At 34.7% G+C, this 19,395-nt stretch overlaps 3 protein-coding genes across 9 annotated transcripts; 1 reads left to right on the top strand and 2 right to left on the bottom strand.

Annotated features, from left to right (window-relative positions):
- Window positions 1-6,666: 6,666 nt before the first annotated feature.
- Window positions 6,667-11,103, top strand: LOC142541174 (uncharacterized). 7 transcript variants are annotated; one of them, XR_012819252.1, is made up of 10 exons: window positions 6,667-6,819; window positions 7,283-7,405; window positions 7,699-7,803; window positions 7,930-8,019; window positions 8,195-8,245; window positions 8,357-8,450; window positions 8,554-8,638; window positions 10,401-10,624; window positions 10,750-10,776; window positions 10,852-11,103. XR_012819252.1 is itself a non-coding variant. In XM_075647822.1 (8 exons), the coding sequence occupies exons 1-8, from the start codon at window positions 6,775-6,777 to the stop codon at window positions 10,546-10,548; spliced, it is 738 nt and encodes a 245-aa protein (XP_075503937.1). In that variant the 5' UTR covers window positions 6,667-6,774; the 3' UTR covers window positions 10,549-10,723. The 7 variants fall into 7 exon arrangements, 2 of the variants coding, with proteins under 2 accessions (XP_075503937.1, XP_075503936.1); XR_012819250.1 differs by having other exon boundaries at window positions 10,733-11,103; XR_012819251.1 differs by lacking the exon at window positions 10,750-10,776 and having other exon boundaries at window positions 10,401-10,628; window positions 10,846-11,103.
- On the bottom strand, window positions 11,014-14,724 carry LOC142541176 (ubiquitin-like-conjugating enzyme ATG10). The gene is given in 7 exon segments (XM_075647823.1): window positions 11,014-11,479; window positions 11,482-11,596; window positions 12,341-12,438; window positions 12,745-12,844; window positions 13,691-13,762; window positions 13,845-13,895; window positions 13,975-14,724. Coding segments are annotated over 7 exon segments (654 nt in total). The 5' UTR covers window positions 14,122-14,724; the 3' UTR covers window positions 11,014-11,408.
- Window positions 14,725-14,861: 137 nt separating this feature from the next.
- Window positions 14,862-15,497, bottom strand: LOC142538773 (uncharacterized). Its single transcript, XM_075644074.1, has one exon. It carries the CDS (start codon window positions 15,495-15,497, stop codon window positions 14,862-14,864), a length of 636 nt encoding a protein of 211 aa, XP_075500189.1.
- Between the last annotated feature and the right edge of the window lie 3,898 nt (window positions 15,498-19,395).

The following is a 19,395-nucleotide window of genomic DNA, read 5'->3' as shown; positions in this document are numbered from 1 at the left end:
CCACTGTATGAAGCAATAGAAAGAGATAGGAAGCAAGAGGAAAAAAAACTCCTGTGAGGAAGAACATAGAGTGTTCTTGAAATCTCATTATTGTGTACCTTGTTATTTTGATTCTAGTGGAATTTCTTGGCTGTGCTCCAAGTGGATGTAGGATTCAATTCGAATCTGAACCACTATAATTCTTGTGTGTTTGTTCTGTTTTCTTGAGACTAAAATTTCTTGCGTACAATCTTGTGATCTCGGAGAGGAGTTGCGGTTATTCTCGTTTTGATCAATTTACTCAATTGCTGCGCAACACAACACATGGCCATGATGTTGGCCATATATTTGTTCAATTATGTCTTGAACAAAAACTTTATGTGCACTTTCGTCAATCATATCATCTTCAAGGTTTGATGGAACTTCCACTCCCCTCAAAATTTTCTCGTCTTTGGAGGCATATCTCCGATCCTACTGGACATGCCAATTTGGTTTGCACAATTTTTGTAGATGCGAGCATGTCAAGTGCTAAAAACACCAAACTGAGTAAAACATAAAAAATATAACTTCTAAACACAAAATGACTATGAATACCTAATTTGATTATTATTTATTATCTCATAAGAAATATGCTACCAAAATAGAGTAAATGGATGGAAATGACACTAAAAATTGAATAATAAAATCTCAACATGATTATGTATATATAAATCAGTAAAAAATTAAAAAACATGAAAATATAATAAAATTATACTGAAATATGAAATGATAATACCAAAGACGCTAGAAATTTATTGGAAATACTAGAGATTAGGAATCTCGAAGACTAAAATTTTGTAGAGAGTATTTGCATATTTGTGTTGAATGTGTTGTTGACTGTGTTTCTTTGTTCTGTCGATTGTTTCTTTTTGTTCAGCCTACGATTTCCAACTCCATGCGCTTCTTTCCCATTGTTTTCCAATCTTTCACGTCACTGCATGTTGGTTAGTTGGGAGAGTCGTCCAAAGACTTGGTCAATTTTTCAAGCAATTAGTTGCTCAACATCTTTTACCCTAATATGCTTAAAATATTTTTAAACTTTTTGATCTTTCATTCATAATTTCTTGGCCAATAATTTATTTTTGGTGCAAACACGGTGTTTATATATTAGGATTGGGCAATAAACCCATTAAACTATTTATTTATTGGGTATAGATGATTTTTTGTTCAATAATAATATTCATATATATGTGGACGATAATACCATATAAAATATTATGTATGCAATTTTAGTTCGGGATAAATTTTTTAATTATCCCAAGAATGTACATTTTTTTAAAATATATTTGTGACTTGGTCCAACTCATTTTATGAAATATATATATTTGGGATTTGCGGTGTTTGATTTTATAAAATTAATTTTCAAAGAAATGGTGGAAGCAATCACGATTCCTGCGTAGTTTAGAAGAAAACTCATGTAAATGACATTAACTGGTCGGTCCGAAACTTGTTACAAATTTAATTGTGACCAACTCCACTATTGAATATGTACACAAAAAGAATTATACTGATAAATAGTAAATTGCATACCAAATATTATCTAAAGATGAAAAATTAAAGGACTAAAAAAAATTAAGAATGAAATATACAAAACTAGTAATTTTTTCTCTGAACAAAAAATAATATTTTTCTTAAAAATAATAAAAGAAATTTTAAAAAATTCGTCCGATGATTAATAATCGTTAGTAATGAGCACTAAATATTGATTTTACCAAAGAATGAAAAAAATCAACTTTCAAGTGGTATCCGAATTAGTGAAGTAGGTGAATGTTTGACCAATGACTAAAAGTTGGATTACCCTACCAGCACATTTTTAGGCGAGTTTGTCTCACATGGCTTATCTAATGTGATTTACTGGACTAACATGGTTTGCAAGATATCGTGTTAATACAAGAGTTTACCTAATGGGTACCGAAAGGTAGCGGCTGCGGGTTCCCATCTATTAAAAAAATGAAAAAATTCAATAAATAAATATACATACATATATATATGTGTGTGTGTGTGTGTGTGTGTGTGTGTGCGCGGTGGGTCAGGACCCGCCCTCGACCTGCTTGGGACCCGTTTGACCACGTCTTAACCTTACTCAATTGTCGAGTTTAGACTCTTCCCATTGTCATCCTTAACGAGGATGGAGATTGTTGGGTTGCGCAAACACTGACAATCTTGATTTTGATGAAAACAAAATTTGTTATTGTATTTCTAACATATTTACTTATATGTAAAGTTGAAACCTCAAGTTGGAAGTTGAAACTCAAATTTGGCGAACGACTAGACTCCGGCGAGCTTCAAATTTCGATTATATATCGTATCTCAGTAATCTAAATGACCAGCGAGCAAACCGGATTAACATAAAAATCAATTTACTACAAGTAATATTTTAAATCGGTAGGGCTAGTTCGGATGTTATCTAGGCAAAATAGTGGTTGTAAGTTCAAACTGGTAGTCGCAGACACAATAAGCGGCTAGTTATCCGCAGTGCTAGTATTCAAGCATATTTATCTTATATGAACTTGAAATTTGATGATTTTGGATTTTTTTGAAAGGTAAATGATTTTGGATTTTTTTGAAAGGTAAGAAAAAAGAGTTACAGCTTTCATGCTCACCACATAGCCCAGAAATCAAAGAAACAATAGTTATAATCACTGGACCGGACCACAATACTTCCAGCCGTTCGTCGGATAGGTTTTCAAGCAGTTCTAATATTACGAGCATATGTCTCTCATATGAAATCGAAAATAAGTGATTCTTGATTCTTTTGAAACCTACGAGAAAGAAATACAACTTTCATATTAACTAATTTGCTTAAAAATTAATGAATAAAGAGTTATAATCAAGAGAAGAGACCAACTAGACTTGGTTCAAAATCCAACAGCTCAAAGTCAAACATGCTCAAATCCGACCGGACTGCTCCAAAATTTCTGATGCTCAAATCCGACCCGACCACTTGGAAATTCCAGCATTCGAGAGTATATTCACTTGTGTGTGAGGATGCATTTGAGAGTTTATACACTGTAATAGATTAATTTTCCTCACACACAATCACTCACACAAAAGAAATTGAGCTTCAAGAATAATTGAGTGATAGTTTTCACATGAAAACATTAAAGATTATGTTTGTATTTTTAGCATAAGAGACATTAAACATTATGTGGATTGTGAGGTTGCGACCTACAATCGAGAGTGTGCTAGAAATTTTGATTAGGCAAGGGATCCGTTCTACGTCGAAATGAGTTTGTATAAAAGATTTGTATAAATTAAAGTCTTCTGATGAATCCTTCCTAAATAGAAGAACAAATGACAGTAAGAATTTTATCTCTGAACATCCATAAACAAATTTGTGTCTCTTACTTTATTGCATTTTATTATTGCTATTGTTTTTAAGATATATCGTTTAAACATTTTATTAGTCTTTCAAATATCAAAATATTGTATATCAAGTGTTTGATAAAATGTTTCAATCAAACCGTTTTTATTATTTCAACTGCACATTTTTAAATACTTTATAAAATGATTAATCGATTTATAGAAAGATTATTTTGAGTTTTTCGTTTGATTTAGAACCAAAAAATTTCTCAATACTTTGTTATTTTTTAACATTTCAAAAACGATCTTTTGTATCTCTTTTAATTGCAAATTTTTTTAAAGCATTTATTCATACTCCTTAAACACGTTTCTGATCCTAACAGAGAGATGCACGTAAATTTGTGTTTTTATTTTTCTATTTTTTTTTAAAAAAGACCCACTCTACGATGACAATAATAATTCTACTATATTATAATATTAAGAATGGGCATAAAAATACAAAATTTAAAATAGCTCAGAAGTATAATTTAATTTTCTATCAGTACTACACTTAAATGATTATCATTATATTTTTACAAAATACATACATTTATTTTCGGAAATAAATCAAATATCAACTGTTGGGTATTTCTACTCAAGATGAAATACGTTTCTACTCAAATATTCCATTCATTATATTACGCTACAATATATTCTATGTTATATTTGTACTACATAAAAACCATCTCTAACTAGTCTGTAATACATTTTTTAATAAAATACAATATATTTAGAATAATTTTTATTTAAATATTAATATTATTATTTTCTAATAAATATTTGTAGTTACGATAATAATTAAATCTTATAATTTATATATTAAAATATGAATTAATTATTAAAAATCTAAAAATCAATTTATTTTCATAAATTTATATTTTTATGTTTCGTAATTTTGTTGTCTGTTAGTTGTTATCGTGTTTAGTTGTCGTTTCATCATATTTGTTATTTGTCATTTGTAATATTTTTAACGAACTAGTAATTTAATTTGGTTATTTGTTAATTTTATATTTTTTTACAGTTAATTAATCTAAAATCAAAGTATTAAATTTTTATAATTAATATATCAAGATTTTGAAGAAAAGCAATTTAATATTTATTTAAAATCATATAAAATAAAAAACAATTATAAAATTTATTATTTAATTAAAATCTAAATTTTTTGGGGCAACATTCATGGCACCACATTAATGTTAATACCATCATGTTGTCATGATTGGAGATGCTCTCAGAATTATACACGGACATTTCATAGTACCTTAACCTTTTCAAAAATATTCCCACAAAAAATAAATAATGCCACCATTCATAAGAAAATAGAGAGAAATTACATAATATAATTTATAGATAAAGACAAAACACAATTTATTTCAAAAATGTATACATAATCAGGCGTGTTTAATCGTAACTGACGGTAAACATGATTGCATACATATCATGAAAACGAAACATAATATCTGAATAATTAGCAAAAATAAAATAAAATAAAATAGAATTGCAGCAAAATACAAACATTAGTATTTAGTCATAGTATATAAATCAAGTTATAATATTCTTATAAAAAGCACTCCTTATAAATAGTTTTACTACAATCACTATATCTCCAAGTCTTAATTTCCTTACAAAGTTAGATATATTTTGATGATACAACTTTATATAAATCAAACGTAGCAGGTTATATTATGTAAAATTTCATTCGAATTAATATCCAGACCACGTTGCTCTACTTTCATGACATTTTTTCAATCAAAATTGAAATATTCGAAATTGTTAATAGATTTTTCGTAGGATCGAGCGACTGCCGTTTAACCAAAAACTATAATTGATAACAAAAATACAATTCGAATATTTTAAAACATAAATATTATGATTCGATCGTTCTTTTAACAAGGACAATTATTATACCTGAATGTTTTTATAGCACTTGGGGAAAAAAATAACATCTAAGTAACATCTAGTTATTTGGTTTGACCGCATATATTTGGCGGGAGTAGTTGGCTGTCGGCATACAATATTTGTCGCATTGTTAGGAAATTCCCGTATTAATTATAATTAATCGATGATCGTGAGCGGCAACGCCCGGCCCCATCGCTAGCTGGGACAACACGGGCTCCTTTCATCATATTACATGCTCACTTTTACAAGAGTACGTTTCTTGTGAGACGGTCTCACGAGTCTTTATCTGTGAGATCGGTCAATTCTACCGATATTCACAATAAAAAATAATACTCTTATCACAAAAAGTAATATTTTTTCATGGATGACCCAAATAAGAGATCCGTCTCACTAAATACGACCCGTGAGACCGTCTCACACAAGTTTTTGTCATTTTATAAACAAAAAAAATTAATTTACGCTAACAGAAACATTTAAGATTGAGATTTAGATGTAATTGATTCTCAAAAATTAACTAAAGAGATATGATGATCAAATTCATATATACAACTCCAAATAACTTAATACAGTCGGTGAGACAATTAACACACCAGTCAAGCCCGTGAATGAACCAGCTGATTTTTGACATTTAACAAGAATTAATGTTGAAATTATTTAACTTGATATAACTTATGGAATAAATTTAATAATAATTTGAATTTTGTCAATTCAAACCACGAACTCATCACCCCAAGGCCGTCATGGCCTACTTGTTTGTCACAAATGTTACGATGAAGTGTACTTGTGACACAACATGAGTACCGACGTGCCATTGGAGTGGAAGTGTCATCTGCGATGAATACAAAAGGAGGCAGCCCAGGTGCGCGCGTATGTATTTCATTTCATGAACGACATCTCCCCGCCAGTCGCCCCCACAATTTCGTTACACATGCTGCGATTGTTGGAGACACTATCAATCTCTACCAAATATATTCAATTTTAAAAAAATAAATATGGTATGTATTTGATTTCATTTTTTTAAAAAGAAATCATTTTCAATATTGTTGATGTTAAATAGCAAAGGGTGTTACTAGAAGTAGCGATTTATTATTTCGACCTCAAGTAAAAAATGTTTGGATAAACTTGTTTTGTTGATAGATACGAGTTACTATGAACTTATCCCCGACGGCAGAATTCATAACTTGTTTGATGTGTTGCGCAGATCAAATGAGTGTGTGATGGATAAGTAAATTCAAATTCAAAATTCAAAATTCAAAATTAAAATGATTAAATTTTTTTTTTTTTAATGACGATGGAACCCACGATCTTTATGTTTAGTATACACTAGGTGAACTCGGTGAATTGTTGTAGATATCCACGAAAGCAGAAAAAAGTAATGGGCCTATTATTGGATATGTGGGGCTGATTGCGAAAAGCCCAAAACGTAGGAGCCCTTTTTTCATTTCATCTGTCGGGCCAACTTGCGTCGTGGTTCAGCAAAATTGCATACCATTTCCAGTTCCAGGGCGAAGTCCAAGAATGGATTCGAATACTCAGTCGGAAGAAGAAGAAGAGAAGAGTGAGGTAATTAGGGTTTATGGATATTTGAGTGATATGATACCGAATTCCTATTGTCTGATGTTCATTTAAACTGTAAATGTATTTAGAAGTTTTAAATTAAATGTGGGTTCTTCAGGGAATGGGAGATGTACATTAACTTGCGAAAAGCTAGCTCTTGTATTTAGAGGTTTAGCATAATCTGCAGTATCTTTATTTTGTAGGATTTGCGTGTGATCTAGATGCTAGGAATATATTTTATTGCATCAAAGTTCATTGGTGAAGAAAATACTCATTATTGTTCAAAATACTGTACATCAGTTGTCTTTGGCAAGTGTTCGATTTGGAAACAAAGTTAAAATTGCCAAAAAAAAAAAGGTTTGCAAACTTGTATCTCAAGATTGTGGTGTCGGCATGGAACAATAGACTGCTTGTTAAATCTCAATTAAGAGATTGCTTAACCATCTTTGAGATTCTGCTCCCCTTTCAGGAACCATTTACGGAGAACAATGAAGTACTTTCAGATGAATCATTGCTTGACCATGGAATGACCACGATATCTGAACATCATTTTGGTGAAACGGAGGATGGTTTCTCCATCAGCATCATTGAGGTAAGTAACCACATCAGAGGCACAGAATTTGACAGAGTGAAGCTGGGGATGTGTTTGGATTTTCAGGATCCAGGGCTTATTAGTTTCAATATATAATAACCTATTGCACATTTGAATTATTTTGATTTGCTAGGACATCAAATATTTAGGAACTAATTTGAGCTAGTCTTTTTACTTAATTCATTTGAGTACACTGCTACAAAACCTTTCCTCTAAACAAATTCTTCATAAAGGAAAACCTAAATGTGAAGTCGAATGTTTTGACTCCCTATATTTATTGACTTTCATATCAGAACATGAAAGAAGAATACGGATTGTATGTATGGCCCTGTAGTATTATTCTAGCTGAGTACATTTGGCAGCAGAGGACACGATTTTCTGGGGCTAATGTTGTTGAGGTAAGTCGAATTGTCAGCTGCAGTCTCTCTCAAAACACATTTGGTTTAGAACTAATTCTGCTCAAGTTTAATTTATTTAGTTAACATGTTTCTTTAAATTTTTTAAAAATCTACTTTTCTCCTTAGCAGCTGGGTGCTGGAACTTCTCTGCCTGGATTGGTTGCTGTGAAAGTGGGTGCAGATGTAACACTTACGGATGACTCAAACAGATCGGAGGTATTATTTTGGTACACTGAGTCTTCTATTTTTGTTTGATATGTTGAAAATAACCCTGTAATTCGTTGCACTACATCAAAATGTTATCTCCGTACGCCTTTTTTATAGCCTCGTTCGTTAGTAAATAATTTTTTATGCTAAAACTTTGTTGTTGGTTTCTGTTGTCGATGTACAGGTGTTGGATAATATGAGGAGGGTGTGTAAATTAAATGATATCAAGTGTAAAGTAAATTTCAATCTTTTTATCCTATCGTTGTGCTTTTCCCAGACACAGATTGATGAGTAATGTAGTCATAGATTGATGCATCTTTTGGTAATCATGGTTCCTTTGATGTAGGTAATGGGGCTAACATGGGGTGTATGGGATGCTCCTGTCTTCACTTTGCAGCCTAATATCATTCTTGGAGCTGATGTTCTCTATGATTCTACCAGTAAGTTTGATGGCTTCCTCTCTGGCTTGTATATAAATTATATTTACTTCTTTTTCCATTGTAGTGAACTGATATTGTTATTTTATTGCATATTGGCGCTAAGAATTCGATGATCTTTTCGCAACTGTCTCATTTTTACTCCACAAACATCTGGATTCTGTTTTCATCACAACCTATCACAACAGAAGGTAACTGCTTCAATGTTCATTTATTTTTCTTAGCTAAGGAACATTGGTTGCTGTACTTAGGTATGTGTAGTGGCAGAGCTAGGATTTTGTGTGGGAAAGACATAGCGGGTTAAATGTGTTCATGTTATAATTGTTATAATATTATGAAATCAAACATATAACGTTTCTCGACAAAGTAAGTATGCAAACATATCACATAATCAAAAAGTAATTTTTTAACTTCAAAAACAAGATGAATATTTGAAATACATATCTCTTTTATAAATTGCAGATAAGTTTTGGTTGGCTTAATAAACAGAGAGCTCACGGAATTGGTGGTTTTTATTAAAAGTAACCATATTTCTGTTTTTAAACGATTAATATATTTTGGCAATTTTCGAATCACATTTATGTGAACTTTTAATATGAAAATTTGTTGAAAATAGTAAATTTAAAATTTGCCAATGAATCCAAGAAATTTCAGTAGGAAGAGTGAAGAAAATATAATCATTTCAATGCTCTGGAGCTGATCATGTCGGCATCTCAATAAGATTGAGGGTTATTATAATTTATACCTTAAAGGAATTTAAGAAGGAAAATAAATGGATAAGTCAAAAAGCAATTCCACTTGAAAAAGGGTCATTATTAGGTTTGAGAATAACGATTAAAATTAATGATCGTGCTTCGGAAGAGAATAGTAACATTATTCTATGTAGGGAAGTATGTTTTAATATCAACTATGAGTGTTAAAGCGGACACTCAAACAGTAGTAAGAAGAAATATAATACATAAAGTGATAAAACTTAATATTTTCGTATTTTGATCCCATTTAGTGATACTGAGCTTATGGAGATGTTTTTTTTTCTGGGAAAATCGAAAAAGGAGTTGAAAAGTTTGAGATTCCGAAGTTTGTTAAATAGGTCGGAATATCTTATTTTCTTTCTATGAAGATGCCTTGCTCTTGAGCTTTGACATATGATTATTGTGCATGTATTGCACAATTAGATAAACTTAATATAATCCATGTGCAAACCATATATTTTGTGTTGTAAGATGTACTCAGTCTATTTCTTCACAAAGTTGACATTTTGTTGGACAAAAGGTACTAAGATAATTTTTGCATGACCATAGTGGCCATGACAAAATAAACCATAATTTGGGAGATCAATATCAAATGTTATTCGTTGCTTATCAATACAGTTGTTATGCACGAGTACAAGTTGTGTAATATTTAAAAATCGTGCTTAATGAAGTCCTGTGAAGCATTGTTGTCGAGAGGGTTATTATAACTCCTTCATGTAGCCTCGTAGGGCAGTAATTATTTTTGTCTCCTAATTTGAAAACATTTATTGCTCTTATCATACATGTGAACAAATATACTTGATATTAAATTGAATAATACATAAAGTTATGAATTGAGAACAAAAGGTCATTATTATGGTACTTTGATATTATAAGATGTGGATCAAGAAATACGTGTTATGATTTCTAATTTCCCTCCTCAAATTGAATAAGACAGAGTTACGAATTGAGAAGTTTAACATGAAAACTAACCTTCTCCAAAAAAAACCTTGAACTTCAACGTAATGGTTGTCATGCTCTTGGACTTTTGTTTCTAACTTTCTATAAAGATTCTGCTTCAGAGCCTCGTTTATGAAGATAAAACTGAGGGAGGGGGAGATGTGTTTCTTCTTCCCATGGCCACATGAAATCCATGTGTATAGTCCTCTCAAATTTCCTTTTTAAATGGAAAATTGGTTGATTGGTTTATGACTTAGTGCAGCGGGCATCACTTAATTGAGTTGTTGATGGTGAAATGGGGTTTGAAGTGCACCAAGCTTGTTGACGGGTTTTCGTTCATGCCCTCCCACAAGGCATCAAGGTTGAGTGGAAACATTCAGTTGGTAGAGATTGTTTTGGATGCTCTCTAACCTCACCGAAGAAATGCCACCAGCAATCGGTGAATGTGAAGATGGAGCATTAACTGTGGTTCACTCCATACGCAAGGTAGGTTTGTTGTAATGAAGAGTTAGTGTAACAGTTGTTTGCTAAAACTAATCTTATGTATGACATTTACAAAGCATCAAGAACGGCACCCTTATGTCATTATTTCAGAGTAGTATTCATGACAGATTAAGAGGCTTCACGAGCTAAATAAAGTGGTGGGATAAAGATCAAGTGTATTGAAAATGGCTATTTTAAAAGCGTCGAATAAAACATTGGGTAAGCTCAAGAGCACAGATTACATCAGCGTAGTGTGCTGTGCTCAGTATCGCAGTTTAGTTTTCTCGGAAGGCAATTATGGCCTCACCGAGGATGAGCCAGACTCTTCAGTTCTTGGAGTCTTTGGCGTTTTCCTGTACAACTTGTGCCCTCTATGCTTGCTGCCGCAGCTACTATCTTTTTTTTTTTTTTTTGTATTGCAAGTTCAAGCGATTAACTCTTGCGATGTTTGATTTTAATTTGATATTTCCATGTATATTTAACTAGAGATTTTTTCAATCAAGAAGGCTAGTTTTGTCAGGGAAAAATGAATTTCGTGGCTTTTGTCGAATATATGTGTATACTGTCGCTTCGTAATGTCACAAGCCATGGAAATTCAAGATTTTATTTTCAACCAATACTTTTGATGCCTTCAAAGGTGCTTATATCGAAGGAAATATATTTGATACATAACAGTGACTGAATCACCCATATTTAGCAGATGTATGATTTTGTATTCAATTAGCTGAGATATTTGAGTATGAAATGGAGCTTAGACCTAACAGTGGGCGACATATTTTATCAATACTTACACCATTTCAAAAGGAATTTTAAGCCCAAATACTTGTCCAACAACTGAAAACCATGAGACCAGATATTATCTATTGGTGAGCCACCTTGATCAATACAAGTTTTGTTACCTAAGAGTAGCCTCATCCATTCCATTGTCCCACAGGGATGTAATGTATACCATGGCAGATGCAATATGGGATGCTCCTACAGTTCATTTACACAAAACACTCAGCTTATAAACCAATGATAGTTCTAAACAGAGTTTTCTTCTTTGTTCAAATTAACCAAGTGAAAACAGAAAAGCATCGGCACATCCATGATTTTACTTGGAGGGGCGAGTTCATATATTTTGGGAACCGAAACTTATATGTTGAAGGAAAATTACACACAAACAGAAGTGAATGCACGCATGCAGTCGAGAAAACACCAAAGCTTTCGAAACAGTCACGACTCACGAGAGTAACGAGTGGAGAAGTATGTCATTGGTTTGTTACAATCTCTTAGTATGAAGAGATGAAAGATGCTAGTCAAAAACCCTTTAAGAGGATGAGATACCTATATCTATAGAGAAGTAAATCAATCCAAAATTTAAATCACAAGATAAAAGACAGAATCATTTAAAGACTAATCAATCCGAATATATATTTCCAATTCAAATGATAAGATTTTCGACCATCTAGCTGCTTCAGACTAGGATAAATATGATTATATGAAGCACAAACATCCATTCATACTTGCCAGGAAATGAACTCCTAACAACATTCCGAAATATCCAAAAGCTATAATGGAGAAAATCAATGTAAAATCCTGATATGATTAGGATAGTGTTGAGCAAATCAAAATAAATACAAATATTTTCAAAAGAATTAAGCTCAAGGCTTCATGCGTGGCATAACTTGGGGAAAGCAATGTAAGCAAATCAAGCTGAGCCTCGAACGCGAAGCTTACCTCCTGAGTGAGAAATGTCCACTTGGATTTTGTTAGCAACTGCACAGAGTTAACTGAAATGTCCTTTTCAATGTCTTTTAATGCTAGAGGTTGTCCATCTGTAGACTTTCCAGAGTCAGTATACATTTCCCTACATCAGATGTATGTATTTGAACATCATGGTTTTCGCAGACATTGGCTGTTATATAAATGATTTCAGGTAGTTAATAATATCTATTGGTAATCCAAGACTAATTTGAGGATGTAATATATAAAGCCAAATAGTTCAAATTTCTAGAACGAACTCTTATGTTTGCTCACGCCTAAAGTTTTAACTATCAAGAAGAAAAAATCGCGGCACAGCCTTTCAGTTTTTAAAGTGATTCATCGAGGATATTATACAAAGGAACAAAAAATCAACTAACCACTGCAGTAAGCGCGAAAATAAAGCACGGGAACCCTGTAAGAAAAGCTGTAGACAATGTGGAAGTTGTAGTGATGAGTTCCGGAATCATGATTTCGAACCTAGCAGGACAAGAAGATAAAAAAGTGTAGTGAGTGAAAAAATGAAGCCACTCAATGAATAAGATAAGTCTGATGGTCAAGAAAGAGAAAAATGAAAATAAAACCAATCAGTTATAAGCAAGTGATATTTTCAAGTTACATAAAATTTGGGATAAGTGAAGATCTCTAATGTTGACACAGTAAAGAGTTAAATGGAAACATGATACAGGATGGAATAGTGTATTAATATTAAAAGAATGTTTTTAATCTATCTACGAGTAAAACCGAGTTAAATACCCTGAAAGACAAAGATACCTCAAGAATTCCAGAATGAATTTTATTGCTACTGGGGATCTCCAAAATAAGCAATAATCAATTAAAACTCCCTTAAAAATGCTAGTTATCAAGCCTCTAATTACAATGAATCAAGCTTTCTTGCGAGCTTTTTGAACCAACTCAAAGATTATTCGAGTTCTATTTGAGACCATAAAATTAGAGATCTCAAATATGGTCAAATTAATTTGTCTGACAATTTGCGAGCTGCTTGCAAATCTAACAAACATATTAATATTTTCAAAATGCATAGCTAACTAGCTCAAGTTGCATTTCGAACTTTTGCTCGATAAAGCTTGATGTTACAGTTGGATCCAAACAAATCAAGTTTGGATTCAAACTCTAAGCTGAGCCAAAGTTAAGCTAAACCTTGCTCCATTTAGCACGCAGACGTGCCTCTAGATGGCTAAAAACTTCCAAGCTCGAGCTTGAAATACAAAAACTAGAGGATAATAAGTTCGATGAGTATATATTGACAAATCTACAATGTTTAAAGCAGAAAAACAGCGGCATAGAAAGGAATTAGATGCATACTAATTTAGCCGTGTCAATAAAGTCATCTTCCTCAGCAGAACTACACTCTACCTCCTCCATCACATCATCTTCCTACAAAAAGAGACAAAGATTGAACTTTTTTGCAACCTTTCTCTAATATGGCATAAAATATTAACAAATAAAAAAAACCCACCACACAAAACCTGGGAAGAATCACATTTTCCGAAGATAAATATCCTTCCATCTACGAAAATACAAGAAAATAACAAATTCAGGAAAAAGAAGCCTCGAAAATGATGTATTTCACGACACAGATGATTTACATTTTGATAATGAACACAAGATCGTTTTGGAGAAGGAACCCATGACCATTGTGGAAGAGAAGAGTTGAATGTTTTCCATAGCTCAGAGAAAGCACAAGCAGCAACGCGGAACTCTGTAGCAGAAAGGGTTCCATCCCCAGATTCCATATTTATCAAATTCTACTCTATGAGAAAATAGTTGGAGGAAGCGATTTCTCCCAATTTCATCGACAGCAAACTATAAAACCTTGATTTCAATTGTCTCTCAGTCCCCAATCACATAAAAAGTCCTAACTACCCCTAAGTTGCATATGGTGCTTCTTGATTTATCTACTTCCCTTAAAATCGTCGACCAAATCCTTGATCTTTTCTCAAATTTTCCCTCTTAAATTGGTTGAAATTTCGTCATTCTTGCTAGTGAATCAAACATCTAAAGTTACTTCTTGTTTCTCTGGTTTTTTTCCCCTATATCATATTATAATTCACCAACATTTGCCATATATTTCACAGCTCCATTCTAATTTATCTTCAATTTCTGCTCACGGTAAGTGCGTTTCGGTTCATCACCGCAATAGATTTGGATACTGTGCTACGGGTTCAAGAATGGTGGTTCACTTTGTTCATGTTTGTTATGATGATGGTGCTTAGACTCACAATAAAAAGTACAAAAAGCTTCATAGCTTTGATGTGTTTAGACTCTCAATAAGTACAAAAAGGTTCAAGCTTTGGTTTCTCAAAATCCAACGCATTAAATTGCTTATAAGTCCTCATTATCTTGAAATCATCATAAGCACGATTAAAGCGTGTAATCGATTTTTCTTGAACACTGCTGGCCTGGTCCGATCTCTACTAATTTTCTGCTCCTCCTCAGCTACAAAATGCACTTCCCCCTTCTCGACTACTCTCCCTCATGTCTCATCAGTTCTCGCTTTCTTCTCTTTCTTCCTGGCTTTACTCTGGTCCACCCGCACTGCCTCCACATAACATTTCCGGGAAGAAGGTTGATCTCCCCGGACCTCACCTACCTGGCTTCCCAAGAGAAATTTAATCTTCTGGTGGTAAGTGGATGATACGGCCCTTAGCTCATTAATAGCAGGCCGCCCCAAAATGATGTTATATGATAATGGGGAATCCACCACAGTGAAAGTGGTCATCATTATCTTCTTAAGATCTCGGGAACCCAAAGTCAATGGCAGGACAATCTCCCCTTCTGGATAAATCACATGGCCAGCAAAGCCAAAAAGTACAGTCTCCACGGTTTCCAGTTGAAATCCTTGCAAATCCATTTGCACCAGGGCATCCTTACAAATAACATTGACAGAACTGCTCGAATCCACGAAGACTCTCAGAATATCATAATTGGCCACCCGGGCTTGGAAAACCAGGGCATCATTGTGGGGCAGATTTACACCCTTTAAATCTTCGGGGCCAAAACTGATCACTGCTTCATTCCTTCTCATCCCTTCCACCTCCATACAATCTCGTCTACTTCTTGATTTCCTTGCCCGGTTAAAATCTCCATCAGTGGATCCTCCCGATATCATCTTTATTAACCCCGCAGCAAGGGGTGAAGCTTTCTTCCTCTCGGGCTCCTGTTCTTTCCTCCTACCGGGATCACTTCTCGGGATATTTCTTGAATCTCCCCTGGCGCTGGGTCCTGGCTGCCGAGATGTCCAAGGTGGTCCTCTCGATCTTTTATTGGATTGACTATGTCCCTAGACGGAGGGCGGGACATAATCTCTCTTCAAGATTTTGCAATCCTCAGTATTATGATAGCACACCCCATGGAGAGTACATAATCCTTTCTTCTCAGGCCTAGTGAACTGCTGAGATGGCATCAAATCCCCACTATACTCCTGGACCTCCCGGTTTCGGATAATCTTCAAGGGCACATGATGAGAAAAATGCCCCTAACTGCTCTTCCTCGGTCCTCTCTCCTCGGGCTTAACCACCCGGTCTGCCCTCTCTTTCCTCCCTGCCTCTCTCTTCTGTTTCTGTGCTTCATCCATGTTAATGAACTTCTCTGCCCGGGATAACAGATCCTCAAAGTCCCCGGGCACATTCTTGGTTAATGATCGAAAAAATTCACCCTCCCTCAAACCCTGGGTGAATGCAGCTGTGTTTGTTTCGATGGCACATGTAGGAACATCCAAAGCAACTCTATTGAACCTTCTAATGTAAGCCCTCAAACTCTCCTCCGGGCTTTGTTTTACTTCAAAAAGATTAAATGCAGTCTTTTTGTATTTCTTGCTGCTGCTGAAATGGTGTAAAAACACCTTCTGGAAGTCCTTGAAAGAATTAATACTTTGAGGGGCCAACCCCTCAAACCACCTTTGTGCAGAATCTACCAAAGTCGTCAAGAACACCTTGCACTTAATTCGATCAGTGTAGCAGTGCAACATGACCATATTCTTGAATCTGGCCAGATGTTCCTCCGGGTCTGCATTGTCCATCGTAGTCTTTAAATTTGGCAGATTTGAAGTTCCCGGGAAGAGGTTCTCGGACAATAATTTCAGCAAACATGCATCCTTTGACAACCTGCCCGAGAAATATTGTGACCTTCCAACTGCCCCTCCATGACCTTCATCTTCTCCCGCAACTCCAACAACTCTTCCGCCATAGTAGGGGATTTAGATCCAACACTAGATTCTCCATCTTCTCTTCTCACTTCCTCCTCTTCCCCCTTTCCTGCTCCTGCTCCTGCTACCTCCCGGGTGGGGTAACGTGATGAGAAGATTCTCTCATGGCTACCACCTTTTCCACTGCTTTAGCTACAATCCTAGCCAAATCATCCAGGGACAAAGTAATAAGATTAGGTCCTGTGGGAGGAACACCGCCTTGTCCTGAAGCATATACACCATCTCCAGGAGCCCGGTAAGTGTCCTGGTTAGTTCTTCTTGTAGGATCCATATCAACGCCTTAGTCTCAATTTTCCACAGACGGTGCCAATGATGTGATCCGTGTGAATCGGGTTAGATATAAGTGGGCGATCCACCGGATAAATGATAATAGTTTAATGTTTAGGAAAATTTGAGTAGGGATAATGACTTCAATAACACCTGCAAACAATGAAATGAACTCGTGAATGGGCGTCGGAGGAGTGTCCTGCGTAGCCACTCCGATGCTAAAGTTAGCAGGTTGGAAAATTAAGAACACAAGCAATATATGTGAGAATATGTGTATGCTTGAGAGTTCGAAAATCCAGAATCCCTAAATGAGAAGTATACCTGTTATTTATAGTGTTAAATCCTATCATTACCTAGTTTTCAGTGCCACCTACTAGGTATGACAAGTCGACTACCATGCTTTCTGATAACTTCTAAAACACGCCAAACCCATACTGTTCTGACAAATAAGATAACCCATGCCGACACACTCGAGTGTGGTGCGATTCTCGAGGCAGCCCGGGTGTAGAGTACCCGAGAGCTTGTATGAGGGCCCGGGCTCTTGATTGCCCGGGAAATAAAGAAATGCCCGGCTGATGAGGAGAATAGCCGGTATACTGGCTCTGATATGGGCTATCCAATTAATAATCCGGGTCGTTCATGACCCGGATCCATATGGGGGTATCAATATGTTGGATCTCGGTTTTCTCGTGCCCAAAACGCAGCGGAAGTTTAAAATTTTTATTTTATTTTGACAATCAAAATATAATTGATTTGGGCACTTGTATGGTTTCATGTGATCAAACATTCATAGGGCGTAAAAATTTATACATTTGGTGAATTAATCACACGGCTCCAACTATTCCGGGTTTAGCGAAGATAGCTCTTGATGAAATCCCTACGAACTTTTTTCAAGAACTCCTTTCTCTATTCTTCTGATCAGGTCCACGACTAGATGATTTGTTCCTCTTCTAATTTGCACTATAAAAATTAGAAGAAGTTTTTACGTAGGAGATTAAAAACGAGAGACGGCTCAAACTCTTCCTTCAAAAAGAAGTGGCCGAAATTTTGTGGAGAGAAACAGGAGGATTTTCGAAAATTGTGGTGTTGGTGGCTAGGGTTATGGCTTGATTACTCCTATTTATAATTAAGCCATGACCTAATATTTTATAATTAACATTAATGAGCTTGATTAATTAATTGACCTAGTCTAACTAGTTTAATTAATTAATCAAAGTCCATTAAGAACTTTAATTAATTAATATGTTGGACTTGTACTCCTACAAGCCATTAAACATACTTCCCATCAATTTTAATTTAATATTTAATAAACTCAACTTTTGAGCTTAATAAATTTTATCGATTATAAATTCAACATTTGAATTTAATATTTAAATTATAAATTCAACTACTTGAATTTATCACCTCCAAAAATTTAATATTTAATAAACTCAACTTTTGAGTTTAATAAATAAAATTCTCAAATTTTATAAATTCAACTCCTTGAATTTACTATATCATAATATAAATTCAACATCTTGAATTTATTCTCTCAACGAAAACAAACGATCCAGTGCTTGTGTGACCCTCAATGGTTCAGGGATACATCTAGCCGTGAGTTTACAACTCCTTGTGATTCAGGACATAATTCTTTATTCGGGCTTACCCTTATTTTCCCCATTCTATGTATCAACAATTGATCATGAGAATGTCAGAAATCATATTTCTGATTAAACTCAACGAATCATGGTAAGAGCGTCTAGTAGCATCGCCCCATAATTCTCTAGATATCACTGATAGTGCCAGAATCAGTCGATTATGATTAGCGTACAGTACGGTCCCTTCATCTCATATATCCTGATCGAATCTGCAACCATTGGTTCATCGAGGGTTGCATAATAATTCGATAACTATGTGATACATATAAATAGTGGCATCACGTGTATTATTGGAGAACTCTTTCTCTAACATACATCTAATACTCTGGCCAGAGATTCCACGCACTATTATTTCATCATGTCGCATAGGATATCCACACCCGTAGGTGAGCGGTGAATCCCCGACTACAATGCACTGGCTCCTACATGTGTCGTAACTGTACCCAACCTCGCTACCTGATGACTCTTCTGGAGCCAGTAAACGAGTCAAAGCACATCCCTAGCATATAGAGCCTCAGTGTTGTCCCGGGTCGTAAGGACTAATGGTGTACAATCATGTATCCTCTCGATGAATGATAACCACTTGGAAAGTTCGAGGGAGGGTAGTTCGGTATAATTATCATATGACTACCCATCTGCATGTTTGGACATCTCTATGCCCTTACCAAGAAACGCAGTACACAACATCACAGATGCTAGTCTCGAGCTCAAGCGACCTTTTTCCATGTTTTAGGCGGTTGAATCGACTAGGAACAAATTTAGAATATGCAGTGTTTACAAATGAGTTTCAACATCGAATTACGATTCATTTATATTAAAGCATAATCAATGACTTTATCTTTGCTGATTGCATGGATATACAGATAAATTAAAACAAAACCATGAAAAGTAAATTATAT

This window comes from Primulina tabacum, chromosome 3 (genome assembly GCF_025594145.1).
Source record: "Primulina tabacum isolate GXHZ01 chromosome 3, ASM2559414v2, whole genome shotgun sequence".
NCBI lineage: Eukaryota > Viridiplantae > Streptophyta > Magnoliopsida > Lamiales > Gesneriaceae > Primulina > Primulina tabacum.
Note: the sequence above shows the minus strand (reverse complement) of the source record. Positions and strands in the feature narration are given on the sequence as shown.